The sequence below is a fragment of the Hemitrygon akajei genome, chromosome 13 (assembly GCF_048418815.1).
Source record: "Hemitrygon akajei chromosome 13, sHemAka1.3, whole genome shotgun sequence".
NCBI lineage: Eukaryota > Metazoa > Chordata > Chondrichthyes > Myliobatiformes > Dasyatidae > Hemitrygon > Hemitrygon akajei.
Window position 1 is genome coordinate 103,628,794 of NC_133136.1, and position 18,278 is coordinate 103,647,071.

An 18,278-nucleotide genomic window follows, 5' to 3' on the forward strand; every position below is an offset into this window, starting at 1 on the left:
CTAGAGGAAAAGAATTGTAAACTTTTTTCCAAAATGGTGGATCTTGAAAACCGTAGCAGACGTTGTAATCCACTGGCATGTGACATGAAATTTGTTAACTTAGCAGCAGCAGTTCAATGCAATACATAATGTAGCAGAGAAGAAAAATAATAATAAAATAAAAAATAATAAATAAACAAGTAAATCAATTACATTTATTGAATAGATTAAAAGAATTCAAAAACATATATACTGTATATTTTTTTAAAAAGTGAGGTAGTGTCCAAAGATCCAATATCCATTTTGGAATCAGATGGCAGAGGGGAAGAAGCAGTTCCTGAATCATTGAGTGTGTGCCTTCAGGCTTCTGTACTTCCTACCTGATGGTATCAGTGAGAAAATGTATGTTTTTGGTGCTGCACGTCCTTAATAATGGACGCTGCCTTTCTGAGACACCACTCCCTGGGGATGTCCTGGGTACTTTGTAGGCTAGTACCCAAGATGGAGCTGATTAGATTTACAACCTTCTGCAGCTTCTTTCAGTCCTGTGCAGTAGTCCCTCCATACCAGACAGAGATGCAGCCTGTCAGAATGCTCTCCACGGTACAACTATAGAAGTTTTTGAGTGTATTTGTTCTCATGCCAAACCTCTTCAAACTCCTAATAAAGTATAGCTGCGGTCTTGCCTTCTTTACAACTACATCAATATGTTGGGACTAGGTTAGATCCTCAGAGATCTCGACACCCAGGAACTTGAAGCTACTCATTCTCTCTACTTCTGATCCCTCTATGAGGATTGGTTTGTGTTCCTTTGTCTTACTCTTCCTGAAGTCCACAATCAGCTCTTTCGTCTTACTGACATTGAGTGCCAGGTTGTTGCTGCGGCACCACTCCACCAGTTGGTATATCTCACTACAGAGCTTAGATCTGATCCGTTGATCGTGGGACCACTTAGCTCTGTCTATTACTTGCTGCTTATGGCACGTGGCATGCACGTTGTCCTGTATTGTGGCTTCACCAGGGTGATGCCTCATATTGAGGTATGCCTGGTGTTATTCTCGGCATGCCCTCCTGCACTCTTCATTGAACCAGGGTTAATCCCCTGGCCTGGTGGTAATGTTAGGGTGGGGGATATGCTGGGCCATGTGGTTACAGATTGTAGTTGAGAACAATTCTGCTGCTGCTGATGGCCCACAGTGTGTCATAGACACCCAGTCTCGGGCTGCTAGATCTGTTCGAAGTCTATCCCATTTAGCACAGTGTTAGTGCCACACAACACGGTGGAAGGTTTCTTCAATGTGGAGATGGGATTTAGTCTCCACAAATACTGTGCGGTGGTCACTTCTAACAATGCTGTCATGGACTGATGCTTCTGCGCCAGGCAGGATGGTGAGAATGAGGCCAAGTGTGTTTTACCCACTTGTTGGTTTCCTCACCACCTACTATAGTTCCAGTCTAGTAGTTACGTCTAGTAGGACCCGACCAGCTCAGTCTGTGTTGATACTGCCAAGCCACTCTTGGTGATGGACATTGAAGCCCCCCACCCAGAGTACATTCTGTACCTTTGCCACCCTCAAGGCCTCCTCCAAGTGCTGCTCAACATGGAGAAGTACTGGTTCGTCAGCTGAGGGACGACAGTATGTGGTAATCAGCAGGAGGTTTCCTTGCCCATGTTTAACCTGGTGCTATGAGACCTCATGGGGTTCAGAGTCGATGTTGAGAGTTGCCAGGGCAACTCCCTCTCTACTGTACACCACTGTGCCTCCACCTCTGCTAGGTCTGTCCTGCCAGTGAGACAGTTCATGCCCAGGAATGGTGATGGTGGAATCCGGAATGTTAACTGTCAGTTCCATCAATGAAAATATCATAAACCTGAGCTATCTGTAACATAATCAAATGAAAGCAATACCTGTGTGCATGTCACTAATAACAGCTTCTTAAAATTGGTTCTTCAATAATGAAGTAAATATGAAGATGTGAGATTTGATTTAGTTGTTTCCCCTCAAATTGGGTAAATGACTTGGACTCAGGATAGATCAGTCTTCCTAAGTAATAAGCTCTTGGTTGTCATGGTGTCTATTATAAGACCTTAATACCAAAGACCATAAATTCTAGCAGTTATATTAAGGACTGTAACAAACATTGGTTCTAGACTTTAAAACTCCGCAGACATGAACATTTTTCCTACAATTCAAAATTACAAGGAAGTTTTAAAGGCTATCTGAATGGCAACCTTTAGCCAACCATCTCCCCATATTGTTTTGTTTTGGACACAATTGATTCTTGGAGGGGTGTATCTTTACAGTAATCAAGCAGCCTTCACTAGTTCATGTTACTTATTTAATGGAGAAAAAATCTAAAGATGTCGCAAAGTGCAGTTTCTTGAAGATAATATAAGAAATACACTAGAGAAATTGCATATAGTAAATTCCTACAACAGCAATGTGACGCTGTTTGACATTTCCCTTCAATACATGTTAGAAAGCAGTAGCATTTTTTTCTTTCCTAAGATGCAGCAAGGTCAAAATAGAATTGAGTATTCATCACCTGAAATCCATGCTCATTTGGCACAAGTGTCCGATATATTTCAAAAGGCATTAAAGTCTGCATGAGGTGACAGTGACTTGAAGCTAACTTCAAGTCAAGTCAAGTCAAGTCACTTTTTATTGTCATTTCAACCACAGTACACAGTAAAAATGAAACAACGTTCCTCCAGGACCATGGTGCTACATGAAACAACACAAAACTACACTAGACTATGTGAGACAACTCAAGGCTACACTAGACTACGTAAAACACAAAAACTACACTAGACTACAGACCTACACAGGACTACATAAAGTGCACAAAACAGTGCAGGGCAGTACAATAATTAATAAATAAATAAATAAATAATAAACAAGACAATAGGCACAGTAGAGGACAAATTTCAATATAATAAATGATGTAGATATCAGTCTAGACTCTGGGTATTGAGGAGTCTGATGGCTTGGGGGAAGAAACTATTGCACAGTCTGGTTATGAGAACTTGCCCTAGAATAAATGTAAGTTAGTCTTTACTCATGTTTTATTTGTATTGAATATTTATAAACCACTGCCACTTGAAGGAGCTTCATATCATACTTTTCAGCTATGTTCCTTTATTTGCAAAGCCAAGTATATGAATCAAAGGCTACAAATTCGGTGTGATCAGATCCCATTTGTAAGGATGGTCAGTTTAAGTTGCTCTTGGGTTAAGGGAGGATATGGAATGGACCAGCAGCTCTTGAGGACAAAAGGAAGTCCAATAGAATATTGCAGATTCCCATCAATGCTTGAGTCGGTTGTATCCTGGACTGTCTGTGTAAAATGAAGAGTTAAGGTAAGGGCTTAAAATAACGTTTTTAAAAAAACATACTTAACTTTTGTTGTTTTGAATAATAATTCATCTATAGAGAAAGGAAATAACTTAATAGTGGTTCTGGCACATCTGCTGTGGATAAGTGACACAAAAGGGCAATTTTAACATTGATGGAATTACGTAGGAGGCATGTTCACAGCTATACTTCATTAGGAGTTTGAGGAAATTTGGATGTCATGAAAGAATCTAGCAAATTTCTATAGATGAAGCATGCAGAATATTCTGACTGGTTGCATCACCACCTGGTATGGAGGGACTTAGCCAGCACCATCATGGACACAAGTCTCCCCACCATCAGGGATAGCATCTAAAGGTTGCACATCAAGAAAGCAGTATCCATCATTAATGACCCTCAGTCTCCAGGACATGCCCTCTTCTCATTAGTATCATTAGGGAGCAAGTAGAGGAGCCTGAAGATGCACTCTTAAAGCTTTAGGAACAGTTTTAACTGCCATCAGTTTTCTAAACAGTCCATGAACTCAAAAACACTACAACACAATTTGTCTTTTGCACATCTATTTTTTATTGCAAATTATACTACATGTTTTGCAATATGCTGCTGCCATGAAATAACACATTTTACAGCATAAAAATGCTGGAGGAACTCAGCAAGCCAGGCAGCATCTATAGAAAAAAGTACAGTTGACAGTTCAGGCCAAAACATCGACTGTACTCTTTTCCTAGATGCTGAAATTTTTGTGTGTGTCGCTGACTTTCTGTTGTTTGAAATTTTACGGCATACGTCAGTGATGATAAACTTGATTCTGATTCTGAGATTAAAACCAAATTGACTAAAAGACAAAGTTTTATTCTGCTATTTCCCAAAATGAACCACGCAGCTGTTCATAGATTTTTAGATGTTGAACGTATTAATCTCTTGGAATTGTGAAATAGCAACTGAGGAATAAAATTATGGTAACAATCTGGAATATATAAAAAGCTCTAGTCACAAGACTGCTGCATTGTAAAAAAAGACATCTGGTTCATTGATACCCTGCAGAGAGAAAATCTGCCATCTTTACCTATACTGTGCTACCCTGTATGTGTAATCTTCCCCTCAGCAATAGGGTGACTCTTAATGACATTTCTCTATGTATATAAGCTTCTTCCATCCATGCTGGCATTGGCTGGAATGACCAGAATAAAGTTCATATGAAAAACACCCATCCTTATATCCAGGGTACCTTCCATCTTGCGCGGTGGCTCTATAATTGTCTTAGATAAAATTACATAAACAACAGATCAGGCAGCTCGGATTTAAGCACCCATGAGGCACTGTGGACTATTACCATTCAACCAAGTAAGGGATTGGATGCTGTAGGAAAACACATCCCTGGTTGGAGTCATATCTTGAAAAAAGCAAGATGGTTGTTGTTGTTGGAGGTTACTCATCCCGTCCTAGGGACCCCATTGCAGAAGTTTCTCAGAGTAACATTCTAAACCCTAAAACTTTAAGCTATATCAATAATGACAAAATGTTTGATAGCGATTGCATTATATTAAATTCCATTCACAAATCAGACAGATAAAGCAGTTCATATCTCACTTATGCATAAATAAGTGGTAATGGGCATTCACAACACCAAAGTGCCAAGCAATAACTATCTCCAGCAAGATAAAGTTTGTTTGTTGCCCCTGATGTTTATTCACAAATGCTCAGTTAACATCTACATTCACTGGAGACTCAATTGAACCCGCCACATCAATACTATAGTTACAAGAGAAGGTCAGATACAGCATGTATTGTTGCAAGTGTTTAATCTCCTGATACCTAAAAGACTTTCTACTGTCTTCTAGACTCAAAGTGGCAAATACAGGTAGATAACGTGGTTAGGAAGGGATATGGGATACTGTCCTTCATTAGTTGGGGCTCTGAATACAGAAGAAGGGAAGTTATATTCTAAAATAACAAAATCTTGGTCAGATCTCAGCTGGAGTACTGTGTGTGGCTGCACACAATACTCCAGTTGAGGTCTGACTAACCACATTATACACTGTGTTTGCACTTTCAAGTATCTATGGATTTGTATTCCAAAGGACCTCAAATTCATCAATACTCCCCAAGACCCTTCCATACATGGTATTTATCCTAGCCTCATTACTGGTCACAAAATGCATCACCTCACATTTGTCTGGATTAAACTCCCTGCAAGTTATCAGTCCATTTCACTAACACATTGATATCTCTCTGCAGCCAGACTATCTTCCACAGTACCAACAATTCACCAATCTTCATGTCACTTGCAAAGTTATTGATCATGCTTCCTACATCCACACTGAAGTCATTCACACATATATATGGAACAAGAGGAATCCCACCTAATCACAAGCAACCAATCACAAAAAACAACTCTCTGCTACCATACTCTGTCTCCTTGCCAAACTAATTTTCGATCCTGTTTGTCAACTTGCTCTGGATTCCATAGCCTAAATATTTTGAAATGGTATCCCATGTGGGACCTTGTCAAAGGTCTTACTAAAGTCAATATAAATCATATCTAATGCTTCACCTTAGTGATACATATTGTTAGCTCATAAAAGTATTTGATGAAATTGGACAGGCAAGGAAATGACCTTGGCAAAGCCAAGTTGGCTATCTCTGATTAGTTCTTTCCTTTTCAAGTGATCATTAACATAAGAAATGGAAGGAGGAGGAGTAGGCCATCTGGCCCATCGAGCCTGCTCTGCCATTCAATAAGATCATGGCTGATCTGGCCATGGACTCATCTCCACCTACCTGTCTTTTCCCTATAACTCTTACCGTAGATTCCGGACTACAGAGCGCACCTGATTAAAAGCCGCTGGCTCTAATTTTAGAAATAAAATCAATTTTTTACTTGTAAAGGCCGCACCGGATTTTCGGCCGCAGGTGTCCCACGTTGTAATATGAGATATTTACACAGAAAGATATTACATGTGAGGATTTTTTAACTTTTAATTAAATCCATATGGTAACAAAAACAAATACATATTGCAAATGCTTTTTTTCGAACCGTGCCCGTAACGCGGCTACTTTTAAATATACGTTGCGTATACTTCTTTACTGAACAACATTCCAATATCTCCTAACGACTGGTAAAAAATATATATACTGCAGCCTACCAGGAAAAGTTATTGATCGCCTTTAACTTAAAAGCAGCGTTTTGGCTCCGCCGCTCGACCCCCTCCTTTCCGTTTATCGCAAATGGCATTTTTCCCACAAGACACCGCGAAACCGGGTGTGACGTCATAGCATCCCGCGATGTAGTACAGAAAACAAATATAGTTAAAACTCTTCTAACTTTAACTAGAAAATGAATTACTAAGCGAAAATATTATAAACTAAATAACTGCCATAAAGGCAGCACAATGCTTTTCTTCGAGTGTTTTCCATGTTGATGAGGGTGAGTACAAATGACTGATTTACAATAATTTAATTGTGAAAGTGCGCTTGATTTATCGTACAATTTCATTGGACCTCTGTGAACTACTCATCAATTTTATTGGTCTACTGTTACGAGGCAAAATGTTTACGAGGCGGCATGAAAAAAAATAATGCATTAGCCGCTCCGTATTAAAGGCCGCAAAGTTCAAAGCTGTTCAAAATGTGGGAAAAAAGTAGCGGCTTAAAATCCGGAATCTACGGTCATTCCCCTGCTATGCAAAAATCTATCCAACCCTGTCATAAACATATTTACTGAGGTAGCTTCCACTGCTTCATTGGGCAGAGAATTCCATAGGTTCACCATTCTGGGAAAAGCCTCCTTCCTAATCTCCATCCTACAGAGACTATGTATAAGAGGCGGAAAGAACAACACCCCCCCCCTTCACATACTACCCAGAGGCATCCCCTATTCCATCTGTAGCAGTCCACAGTTCATACATTAATCAGTCAGAATTCACAAAACAGTAGACAGAGCAAGTCTTCCTTTCGACCAAGGGACTGCCAAAGGAGAAGTAGATGGAGCTGTGACAAATGTGCTCAAATGGCTCAAGTCTGGACATGACTGGGAATTTAATATTCCTGGTTCCAACTTTTTGAAAAGACTGGGTCTCATATGTTTAGAGGGAGGGTGAAAGGCTGGGGGTGGTGTTTGTCATGACCACAAAGGAGTACAGTTAGACTTCATTTGATTATTTAATCTCTCTAGTTCTCTGCAGTAGACAATGAGATTGAGGTGGCCAGGTGTGGGTTGTGTAAACCTGCACTAAAGACAACAGTCTGTATGCTTCAGAATTATCCAGCTTTTTGGTTTCCTGGGTCTTGGAAGACAAACCAGCCAAAAAGATAATATCAAAAAATACCAAAAGAAAACTGAGCACAAAGGGACTTGAGAGTCCTTTTGCAGGGTTCCCTAAAGGTTAATTTGCAGATTGAGTCTGAGGTGAGGAAGGCAAATGTGATATTAACATTCATTTCAAGAGGACTAGAATATAAAAGCATGTTGAGATTTTATAAACACTGGCAAAGCCTCACTTGAAGTATTATGACCAGTTTTGGACTCCTTATATTAGAAAGGATGTGCTGAAACAGGAGAAGGTTCAAAGGAGGTTCATAAAAATGAATCCAGGATTGAATAGCTTGTCATGTGAATAATGTTTGATGTCTCTGGGCCTGTATTCACTGGAATTCAGAAGAATGAGGCGTGTCTCATTGAAACCTATGAAATGGTGAAAGGCCTTGACAGAGTGGATGTGGAGAGGATGTTCCCTGTGGTGGGAGGGTCTAAGACCAGAGGACACAGCCTCAGAATAGAGGGGCATCCTTTTAGAAAGGGGATGAGGAGGAATTTCTCTAGCCAGAGAGCGGTGAATCTGTGGAATTCATTGCCACAGGCAGCTGTGGAGGCCAAGTCTTTGTGTATATTTAAGGCAGAGGTTGATAAATTCTTGTTTGGTCAGGGCTTGAAGAGATACGGGAGAAGGCAGGAGATTGGGGCTGAGAGGAAAATTAGATTAGCCATGACAAAATAGCAGAGCAGACTCGAGGGGCCAAATGGTCTAATTCTCCTCCAGTATCTTAGGTCTAAGACTTAACTTTATTTAAGATTATCTTTATCAATCACATCTACATTGAAACATATAGTGAAATGGATTGTTTGTGTCAATCACCAACACAGACATCACCCACAGCTTACTAACCCTGACCATATGTCTTTGGAATATGCAGGAAGCGAAGTACCTGAAGGAAACCCATGTGGTCACGGGGAGAAAGTGTAAACTCCTTACAGGTAGTGCTGGAATTGAAACCAAATCACTGGCACTGCAACAGTGTTAATTGTTATGCTAAAGGAAAAGCAGGTGTTGGCTAAAGGCTGATTTATACCTGTGCGTCACATCTACACCATAGGCGACATGCATCTCCCCAAGAGTAACTCACGTGTTGCGGCAACGCAGACCACAACAACTGTGATTAGTCTGCTTGGTAGCATCGCATTTCCGGTTGCTTCTTCTCCATGTCAGTACACCGATGCGAAATAGATGAATCAAATCGTCAAATCTACCTGCCGACATACGAAAACGTTTGAAATGCATTTCCTTGTCCATGTCTCTCATGAAGAAACTCAACACAGTGGCATAGAAACCCCACTGCCAACTAGCATTTTGACGCACACCAATGCATGCTCACTAAGGGGTAGAGCGACACAGAAGTGAAAATCAGGGCTACAATGTAGCCCGTACACACAAGTACAAATCAGCCTTTACTCCTATTGTGGATTTTCTATCTGGAATGTCAACCATACCTCTGCTTCCACAGTTGCTGCCTGATCCACAGAGTTCTTCCACTAGTTTGTCTTTTGTAACATCTACACCAACATATCAAGCAACTTGTAAATGATGTCAATAGTCACATTTGTTTCTTAGTTTTGATTGTAAATTAGAAACAAGTAAGTTTGATTTAGATGTTGCATGAGACCTAACCAAAAGTACTGGCTTTGCTGTTTTTCCTTTAAAGTTCGGTTAGCTGCACTGACTCCACTGTCTGAAAAAAATGTGAAGATTATAAACACAAGAGATTCTACAGTTAATGGATATCCAGAGTAATGCACACAAAATGCTGGAGGAATTCAACAGGCCAGGCAGTGTCTATGTGGGATAAACAGTCAATGCTTCAGGCTGACACCCTTCATCAAGATTCATGATGAGGGTTGCAGCCCAACCGTTGACTGTTTATTCCTCCCCACAGGTACTGTCTGACCTGCTGAGCTGAGTTCCTCCATCATTTTGTGTGTTACTCCAAGATACAAAAATTGATTTGATGAGATTGTAATCTATTAAGTCAAAATCTGAATCTGAATCAATACACCACAGAGTTTATAAAAACAGTCGTGGGTTGGTGCGTCACCACAAAATCTTTCAGAGTCTTCCCCAGCTGGAAGTCCTGGGTAATTCCTGAGACCTGCAACCTGCTGAGATCAGAGGCATTCAAGTCTGGCAACCAAGAAAGTTACGAGAGGTCCAGGTATGATTGATCTCCGGAAAGCTACCTCATGGGCAAAGTGGCAATTTCAACCTAAATTTGAATCAATGAAGAATGCTCAACAGTTGTGACAGGGCTTGATTACCATCACTTCTCTTGTAAAGCAAAATCAAGTGACATAGGTGATAGCTGGGCTTTGCTTCCAGTTGAGCTCAATGCCTTCTATGCTCATTTTGACTGTCAAAACATGGAGAAACTATCACAAACTCACATAGCCCCTGATGATCCTGTGATTTCGGTCTCTGAGCCTGAAGTAAGAGCATCCTTCAGGATGGTGAACCCACAGAAAGCATCCTGCCCAGATGAGGTGCCTGGCCAAGTACTGAAGACCCGTGCTGATTAACTGGCTGGGGTATTCACTGAGTTCTTTAACCTCTGAGTGGTGCCATAACAACAACCTCTTACTCACAATGTCAGCAAGACCAAGGCTCTGATTACTGACTTCAGGAGGAGGAAAGCGGAGGTCCATGAGCCAGTCCTCATCGGAAGATCAGAGGTGGAGAGTGTCAGCAACTTTAAATTCCTCAATGTTATTACGTCAGAGAACCTGCCCCGGGCCCAGCACATACAGTAAATGCAATTATGAAGAAATCACAGTAGCACCTAGAACCACAGAACACTACAGCACAGAAAACAGGCCATTTGGCCCTTCTAGTCTGTGCCAAAACTTTATTCCACTAGTCCCATTGACCTGCACCCAGTCCATAGCCCTCCAGGCCTCTCCAATCCATGTATCTATCCAATTTGTTAAAACTTAAGAGTGATCCCACATTTACCACGTCAGATGGCAGCTCATTCCACACTCCCACCACTCTGAGTGAAGCTCCCTCTCTGCTCAGCAACACTGGGAAGGATCTTGGCCTTAACAGTGTACAGTCTCCTTGCATTTTCCCTACCAATGTGCAACTCTACTTCCTTAGGAGTTTGCGAAGATTCGGCATGTCATCTAAAACTCTGATGAACTTCTATAAATGTGTGGTAAAGAGTATATTGACTGGCTGCATCACAGCCTTGTATGGAAACACCAATGCCCTTGAATGGACAATTGTACGAAAAATAGTGAATATGGCCCAGTCGATCATAGGTAAAGCCCTCTCCACTATTGAGCACATCTAGATGGAGCGCTGTTGCAGGAAAGAGGCATCCATCATTAGTGACCCCCACCAGCCAGGTCACGCCTTCTTTTCACTGCTGCCATCAAGAAGAGGTTACGGAAGCCTCAGGACTCCCACCACCAGGTCCAGGAACAGTTATTAACCCTCAACCATCAGGCTCCTGAACCAGACGGGATAACTTCACTTGCCCCATTACAGAACTCTTCCCATAACCTACGGACTCACTTTCATCTCATGTTTTTGATATTTATTACTTTTTAATTAACTAACGCCCTGTCTACTCTGTGTATGCTTATAATGAAATAAACCTCTCTCAGATCTCCCCTCAGCCTCAGGCACTGCAGAGAAAACAACCCCAAGCTTATCCAGCCTCTCATGATAGCTCATGCCTTCTAAACCAGGCAGCGTCCTGGCAAACCTCTTTTGCACCCTCTCCAAATCCTTCCTGTAGTGGGGTGAGCACAATGCTCCAGATGTGGGCTAACCAGAGTTTTTTTAAAAGTTGCAACATAACCTCCCGACCTTTGAACTCAATGCCTCCACTAATAAAAGCAAGCCTTGTTAACAACCTTATCCACCTGTGTTGCCTCTTTCAAGGAGCTGTGAACTTGGATCCCAAGACCTCTCTGCTCAGCAACACTGGTAGGGGATCTTGCCCTTAACAGTGTACTGTCTCCTTGCATTTTCCCTACCAATGTGCAACACCTCACATTTACCTGGGTGGAACTCCATCTGCCATTTCTCAGATCAGATCTTCAACTGATTTGTATCACAGTGTACTCCTTTCCAGTCTTCTACACTATCCACAGCTCCATCAATCTTGGTATCGTCTGCAAACTTACTAACCCACCTACCTACATTTTCATCCAGGTCATTTGTACACACCACAAACAATACAGACAACCACTGCTCTGTCTTCCCTGTACTTTGATAATACATTTACTTTGAACTGTCGACTGCATCCCAAGCCTATCTTAGTTACTGCAAGTTAACTTCACTTTGCATTCAATGTGCCTGAGAAGGCATGTGTTTGTAGATAAATGTTGGCTGTTAACTAATTTACGTATAATTGTCTGTTAATTTACGTATTATTACGTATAGCAGCAGCGATCAATTCGCTGAAAACACAGGAGGGCGCCATCGCATGCAGGAATAAAATTGTAAACTAAAGCACAAACTTTCTTGCAACCGCGAATCATGGAAACAGTTGACCTTCCGTCCCGAAAGGAAGACTACACAAGCGCCTTTCTGTGTCATTTTGTGGCGGCCCAAGGAACTGGTCCTTCAGCTGAGCGATCGAGCCAGAGAAGCTGCACGGCGCCCGATAGCGGGGCATCGGGTTTCACTCGTCACGTGACACACCGGCCTCCCGGCCCGGACGGGTTCGCGCTCAATTGTAACTTCGCTAACTCCAACACTTCCCTCATTTTCCATCTCATTCCTCCCAAGGCGCCTCGACTTCACCTGCGTTGCAGCCCTTGGGTGTCCTGGAAGGCAAAGCTTCCTCCAGCGACCCCCGACTTTCCGAGAGAAAGACCACTCTCATGGTGGTTCCATTTGATCGGCTGATTGAGCTATAAGGACCAAGGTTCGCGATAGATTTCTCTCTCAGTTTGGTGACTTCGTGATCATTGCAATCTGCGAAAGATTTCGCCGTATGAAGCGCCGGGAATACCTTGCATGGGAAGAGTAATGATCATACAATAAGTTTCTGATTTGCAAACGCTCCATATCCCACCCCTCCCCCAAATTACACATATCTCCTCCCGTCTTGCCCTACTCTCTCTATCCCCGTAGCAGCTGGCCAGGAGAGGTAGATCTCCGCTTGTGTGGGAGACTCGCTTCCAGCCAGCGAGCACCTCCGATCCAGCGCCGAAACGTACGCTGCCAAACCTCGCCGCTACTGGTGCGGCTCATCCCGCCCCCATTACGTGCTGAGGGGGAGAAAAACCTTGGAAAGAGCACTTGCAGCCACATGAAAACATTTGGCTCCGGCGCAACTTGCAAGTGCTCTTAAAAAAAAGACATTTATCTATTTATGCAGTCTCCACCCCATCTCCGCCGATTCATTAGCTTAAACGGCACGACGGATCCGTGAAATGTATTTTGGAAGCGACCTACTATCGACTTTAAACTAAAGAGAAAATATTACCAACCAAGAGAGATTTTCTTTAACCGGATCACCATCATGAATGACTTGAGTCCTTGGGTTGGTGCTGCTATGTTGATCGGCTTGGTAACCTTGCCGCAGCAGAATGAAGGTTGGTACAGTACATGCGATATACAAGTTTATTAAGTGCTGTAATTGACATTGGGTTTCTTTTCATCAATTTTTGTATCAAATCTCTACTGCTACTAATGATTGTACTCTTCGAAGCGATTTCCTCTGAACAAGGATTCAAACTTTTGCTATAGGAATAAGCCTAACGGTAACCAAAACTAAAAATGAAAAAAAAACACTTCGAGTAGTTTGTATTTAAATTGCAATTGAAACAAGCACATTATGAATCTTCCAGACGTATCCCGAAAGACAATTCTATCACCTAGCTGCACACATTGTTACATTTTTCAGAAATGGCAGTTTCAGGAAATTCTGTTGCGTCCTATAATCCGTGTATTTGCAAAGTATTTGCACCGTCTGTATTTGCAAAGGGAAATCGCTGCAAATTCCGCTCATTCATTTACGAGAATGAATACGAAATTGCCTAAATTGTGACAATGGTACCAATATCGAAGTTGCCGAATTTATCGACTTGCATTGTATTTACTCTTTTCCCCCCCTGAATCGAACGCCAGAATTGTGGTTTCGTAGGTACTGTACTTTGTCGTGGCGGCTCATTCATAAATTGGCGGCTGTCTTTGAGTTGGGTTAAAAGGGCAATATTCTATTTTAATGCAAGGAGTGTACATGGACATGGACACAGCACATCTTCCACATACGTGGCCACGTTATATCTTTGGAATTAAGAGTAATTTAGGTGAATATTTGTCGTATGTTTTACATAACGCCATATCACCTCTTGAAATATGCTGCAACCGGTGGGGTCCACATTTTTGCAAGGGTATTTGCACAGTTGTTACTTTTAGTTTGTCGTCTATTTAATAAACATAGGAACCAGCACTTCTATATAACTTGGAAAGACAATCAAACAATATTATAGCATCACCGTAAACGAACATGTCCTTTTTAAGAAATAGCTTCCAATGCCTTGTGTGACAGCCGTCCCAGGCTACGGGGCACGTTTCGACCTCACCGCTCCTCAGAGCTCTCCGCTCACGACGCGGTGTGGGTGTGCATTTATTCAGTTTAATTTTCTGAACGCGGCCAGAATAATGTAGAAATTACAATCATATTTTATTCACTCTTCAGTTTTCTGATTTTGTCCTTAGTTCTCTTTTATGTGCGCTTATTAGGGCGCGCACAACTGCTTTTAATACCTCTGTTATTGGCTAGTTAGTGTGTTGCAAATTTTAAGAGTTTCTCGAGGTATATGGTTATATTACAAGAGTAAGCAACAATTTAAAGAAGGTACGATAAAGATATAATTGATCAAGTATTCATTAAAAATAGGATACATTATTTTGCATAACTGGTAACTTTGGGCGGATCCTTTGGAAATCAATTCAGTAGATGGGGAAGTGATATAGAATTAGAATCATGTTTAATATCATCGACATAGTTCGTTAAATCTGTTGTCTTTGCGGCAGTAGAACAATGGAATACCATACAGAAAAAAACTTTAGTGCAAAAATTTGAAAAAAAAAGTGAGGTGGTGTTCATGATGTCCATTCAGAAATTGGATGGCAGAGCAGAAAAAGCTGTTCCCGAAATGTTGAGAGTGTACCTTCAGGCTCCTGTACCTCCTTATGGAAGAGGGCATGGCCTGGGTGTTGGGGGTCTGTAATGATGGATGCCACCTTCTTGTGACACTGTTCCTTGAAGAAGTCGAGAGCACTACGGAGGCCAGTGCCCATGATGGAGATTATCAAGTTTCCAACTCTCTGCACCTTATTTTGATTCCGTGCGGTGGCCCCTCCGTACCAGATGGTGATGCATCCAATCAGAATGCTCTCCATGGTACATCTGTAGAAATTTGCAAGTGCCTTTGGTGACATTCCAAATCTCCTTAAACTTCTAATGCGATATAACCACTGTAGTGCCTTCTTTGTAGCTGCGTCAATATGTTGGGCTTTGAACAGATCTTCAGAGATACTGACACCCGGGAACCTGGAATTGCTCCCTCTTTCCACATCTAATCCCTTAATGAGGACTGGTGCGTGTTCTGTCGTCATACCCTTTCTGAAGTCCACTATCAGTTCTTTGGTCTTTTTGTTATTGAGTGCAAAGTTATTGCTGTAACACCACTTAACTAGCTGATATATCTCACTCCTGTATGCCCACTCATCACCAGACGTGTTTTCTGCAAAGGAGAGGTTGATGTGGACTTTACAGAAAAAAAAGATTGATTTTTGCTTGACTCTTGTGTCATGATTCCAATAAATGAGACCAATGTTATCGCTAGTTTAGATAGAAAAGAGTGCAACTTGTTATTGTGATTAATATGTTAATGATAAGGATTAGCTACTGGTAATGAGCTTCAGAATCAGGTTTATTATCACTGAATGTCTGTCATGAAATTTGTTTTGCGGCAGCCATGCAATGGCATAAAATTCCTGTAAATTGCCAAATAACTAGTACACGAGGAAGGAATAATAATTCATGGATCATTCCGAAATCAGACGGCAGCGATGAAGAAGCTGTTCCTGAATTGTTGAGTGCAAGTCTTCAGGATTGGTTGTCATCGTCATCTTGGCTATCCCTCGAGGTCGAGGATGATGGTCTTCATTCCATTTCCACAGAGCGAAGACGCCTGTGTGTGTATTTGTTTAACGTGTACTTGATGTTGCACTCTAAGAAGTACACGATACTTCACAAATCAGCCAACTGATTCCAATGGCATGGAAACCACGACGATTGGAGCTGATGGATTTGTTGCAGCCTTCATCTCCCTTCACAGCCGTTTGAGTTTGAAGTAACTTCGTCCGCCTGTTCCACCGTTGAGGTCTTGGTTGGATTGTTCTTTGTCAGGGACCTCACCCTCGACCTTACCGCCATGGGTGACCCTACCAGGAGCATAGCTCCAGACGGCATCGTTCTCGGGATCGCAGGACCACACAAGCTTCTCCAACACGACAAGGTGACAATCCACGGAGAAGACTTGGTTGTAATGAGCTGGTAGTTACAAGAAGAGGGCATTTCTCGATAGTGAGGGTCCTTCTTGAGGCACAGCCTCTTGAAGATGTTCTCAGTGTTGAGGAGGGTTGTTCCTGTGATGGAGATGGCTGAGTCTTCAACCGTCAGATCCTGTGGATTGGAGGCTCGATATCAGGCTGTGATGCAAACAGTCAGGATGCTCTCCAGCATACATCGGAAGAAATTTGCAAGAATCTCTGGTGACATACCAAATCTCCTCAGACTCCTCATGAAGTAGGACTTTTTGTTGAATATGCAGGATTCATACTAATTAAAATGCTCAACACTGAACCGCCCTTGCATTGTGTGACATTGCCGGAATGAACACACAGTGAAATTGCTTGCTGACTCAAGCCATCTGATGCTAACAATTGGGAACTTGCAGTCAGTGGCCAGTTTAGTAGGTACAACTGTAGACCTGCTTGTTAATGCAACTATCTAATCAGCAAACATGGCAACAACTCAATACATTGAGCATACAGATATGGTTAAGTGATTCAGTTATTGTTCAGACCAAACATAAAAATGCAGAAGAAATGTGATCGAGGTGCTTTTGACTCTGGAATGATGGTTGGTGCCAGATGGGGTAGTCTGAGTATTTCAGAAACTGCTGATCTCCTGGGGTTTTCATGTGTCTAGAGTTTACACAGAATGGTGCGCCCCCTCCAAAGAAAACATCCAGTGAGAAGCAGTTATGTGGGCATCCTTACCTAATATAGTGGCCACTGAGTGTATATTAACAGGTGGAGTTGTGATTTTGAATTTTAGATATATCCACATCCGCTTTTGATTGTTGTTGCCTCAACCCACCACTAAGTTGATAATGTGGCTGTTTACTTGTGAGTGTGGATAATTGTGAAGACATTGTTTTCCTAAGAGAAATCTGTCTGATATATCCACACACATTTTCCCATTTAAGGGTCATTTTTTCCTCAAGCGATTTGGGGGGGAGAAATGTTACTTGTGTTTAAAAAAAAATTTTGTTGCAGCATTATGCTTTAGAAACACAGAGAAAATGCTAAAATGCAAACAAAACATATTTGTCATTTTTAAGTTGATTGTATAGATCTATTCAGCAGTTACAAACACCTTTAACCAATTATATTGGAAAATCTTTGATCCTGCCTAATCAAATGAAAATGGACATTAGTGTGGAAATCAGATCAGTCAGCAGAGTTTTGGGAAATGTAATACTGTATAGTAGTAAAGTTGTTAACGAGAAAGTTGCAGGAGTTTTTAACCTGATAGTACCATCAGAATTGATAGAAAATTAGTGAGAAATCATCTTGCATATTGTGTTAAATGATCTACTGATGTGGTTAAGGAGTCATTTTCTTAATTTTGAATTCAAAATGGTGTGTTCCATTTGAATTAACTGTACTTGATATTGACTATATTTTGCTGAGCTAAATATAGATTGTGTAATCAAAGTATCTGTCATTTTATATTTTCCAGGATTGATTCCGTCTGCTTTTTTGACATTTTTGTTAGCATCTAACTGCAGCATTTTATTTTGTATAATTGTTCATGGTCTGTAGGCTTTGCAGACCAAACTGGCAGTTAAATGCCCATTCTTAATTGAACTCATGAAAGTGTTGATGAGTTGCATCCATGAAGCACTGAAGTCCTTGAAGTGTGGTGTAACCAAAATTATGTTTGGGAGAGAGTCCAGGATTTTGACTCAGTGATAGTGAAGAAACATGATTTTCCAAGTCAGAACTGTGTGTGGCTTTGGAGGGCAACTTTGAGCTGCTGATGTTCCCATGCTTTGTAGATGATGGAGACCATGGGTTTGGAAGGTGTCTAAGGTGTCCTGGTGATTTGCTGCAGTGCAGTAGTGCAGATTATTTCTGCTGTGTGTAGTGGTGGATTGAGTGAATGTTTGTGGAAGGATTGCTAGGTCCTTTATGGTACCAAGCCTCATGAGTGTTGTTGAAACTGCACTTCTCTAAGAAAGTGAAGAGTATTCCTCAAATGCCTGACAGGCATTGTTTTGCAGAGTCAGGACCAGGACGTTCTAACTGTCCAGAGCCGATGTTGAGAGGTCAGGTTGTACCACTATGCAGACGC

The 18,278-nt window shown here is 41.6% G+C and overlaps 1 protein-coding gene across 3 annotated transcripts in view; it reads left to right on the forward strand.

Annotated features, from left to right (window-relative positions):
• The first annotated feature begins 12,171 nt into the window (after positions 1-12,171).
• The window catches only part of fras1 (Fraser extracellular matrix complex subunit 1), a 518,421-nt gene continuing 512,314 nt past the window's right edge, over positions 12,172-18,278 (forward strand). For all 3 annotated transcript variants that reach the window (XM_073065197.1, XM_073065198.1, XM_073065199.1), the window contains exon 1: positions 12,172-13,215. In XM_073065197.1, coding sequence (XP_072921298.1) covers positions 13,143-13,215 — 73 coding nt within the window. In that variant the 5' untranslated portion in view covers positions 12,172-13,142. The remainder of the gene's footprint in view (positions 13,216-18,278) is intronic.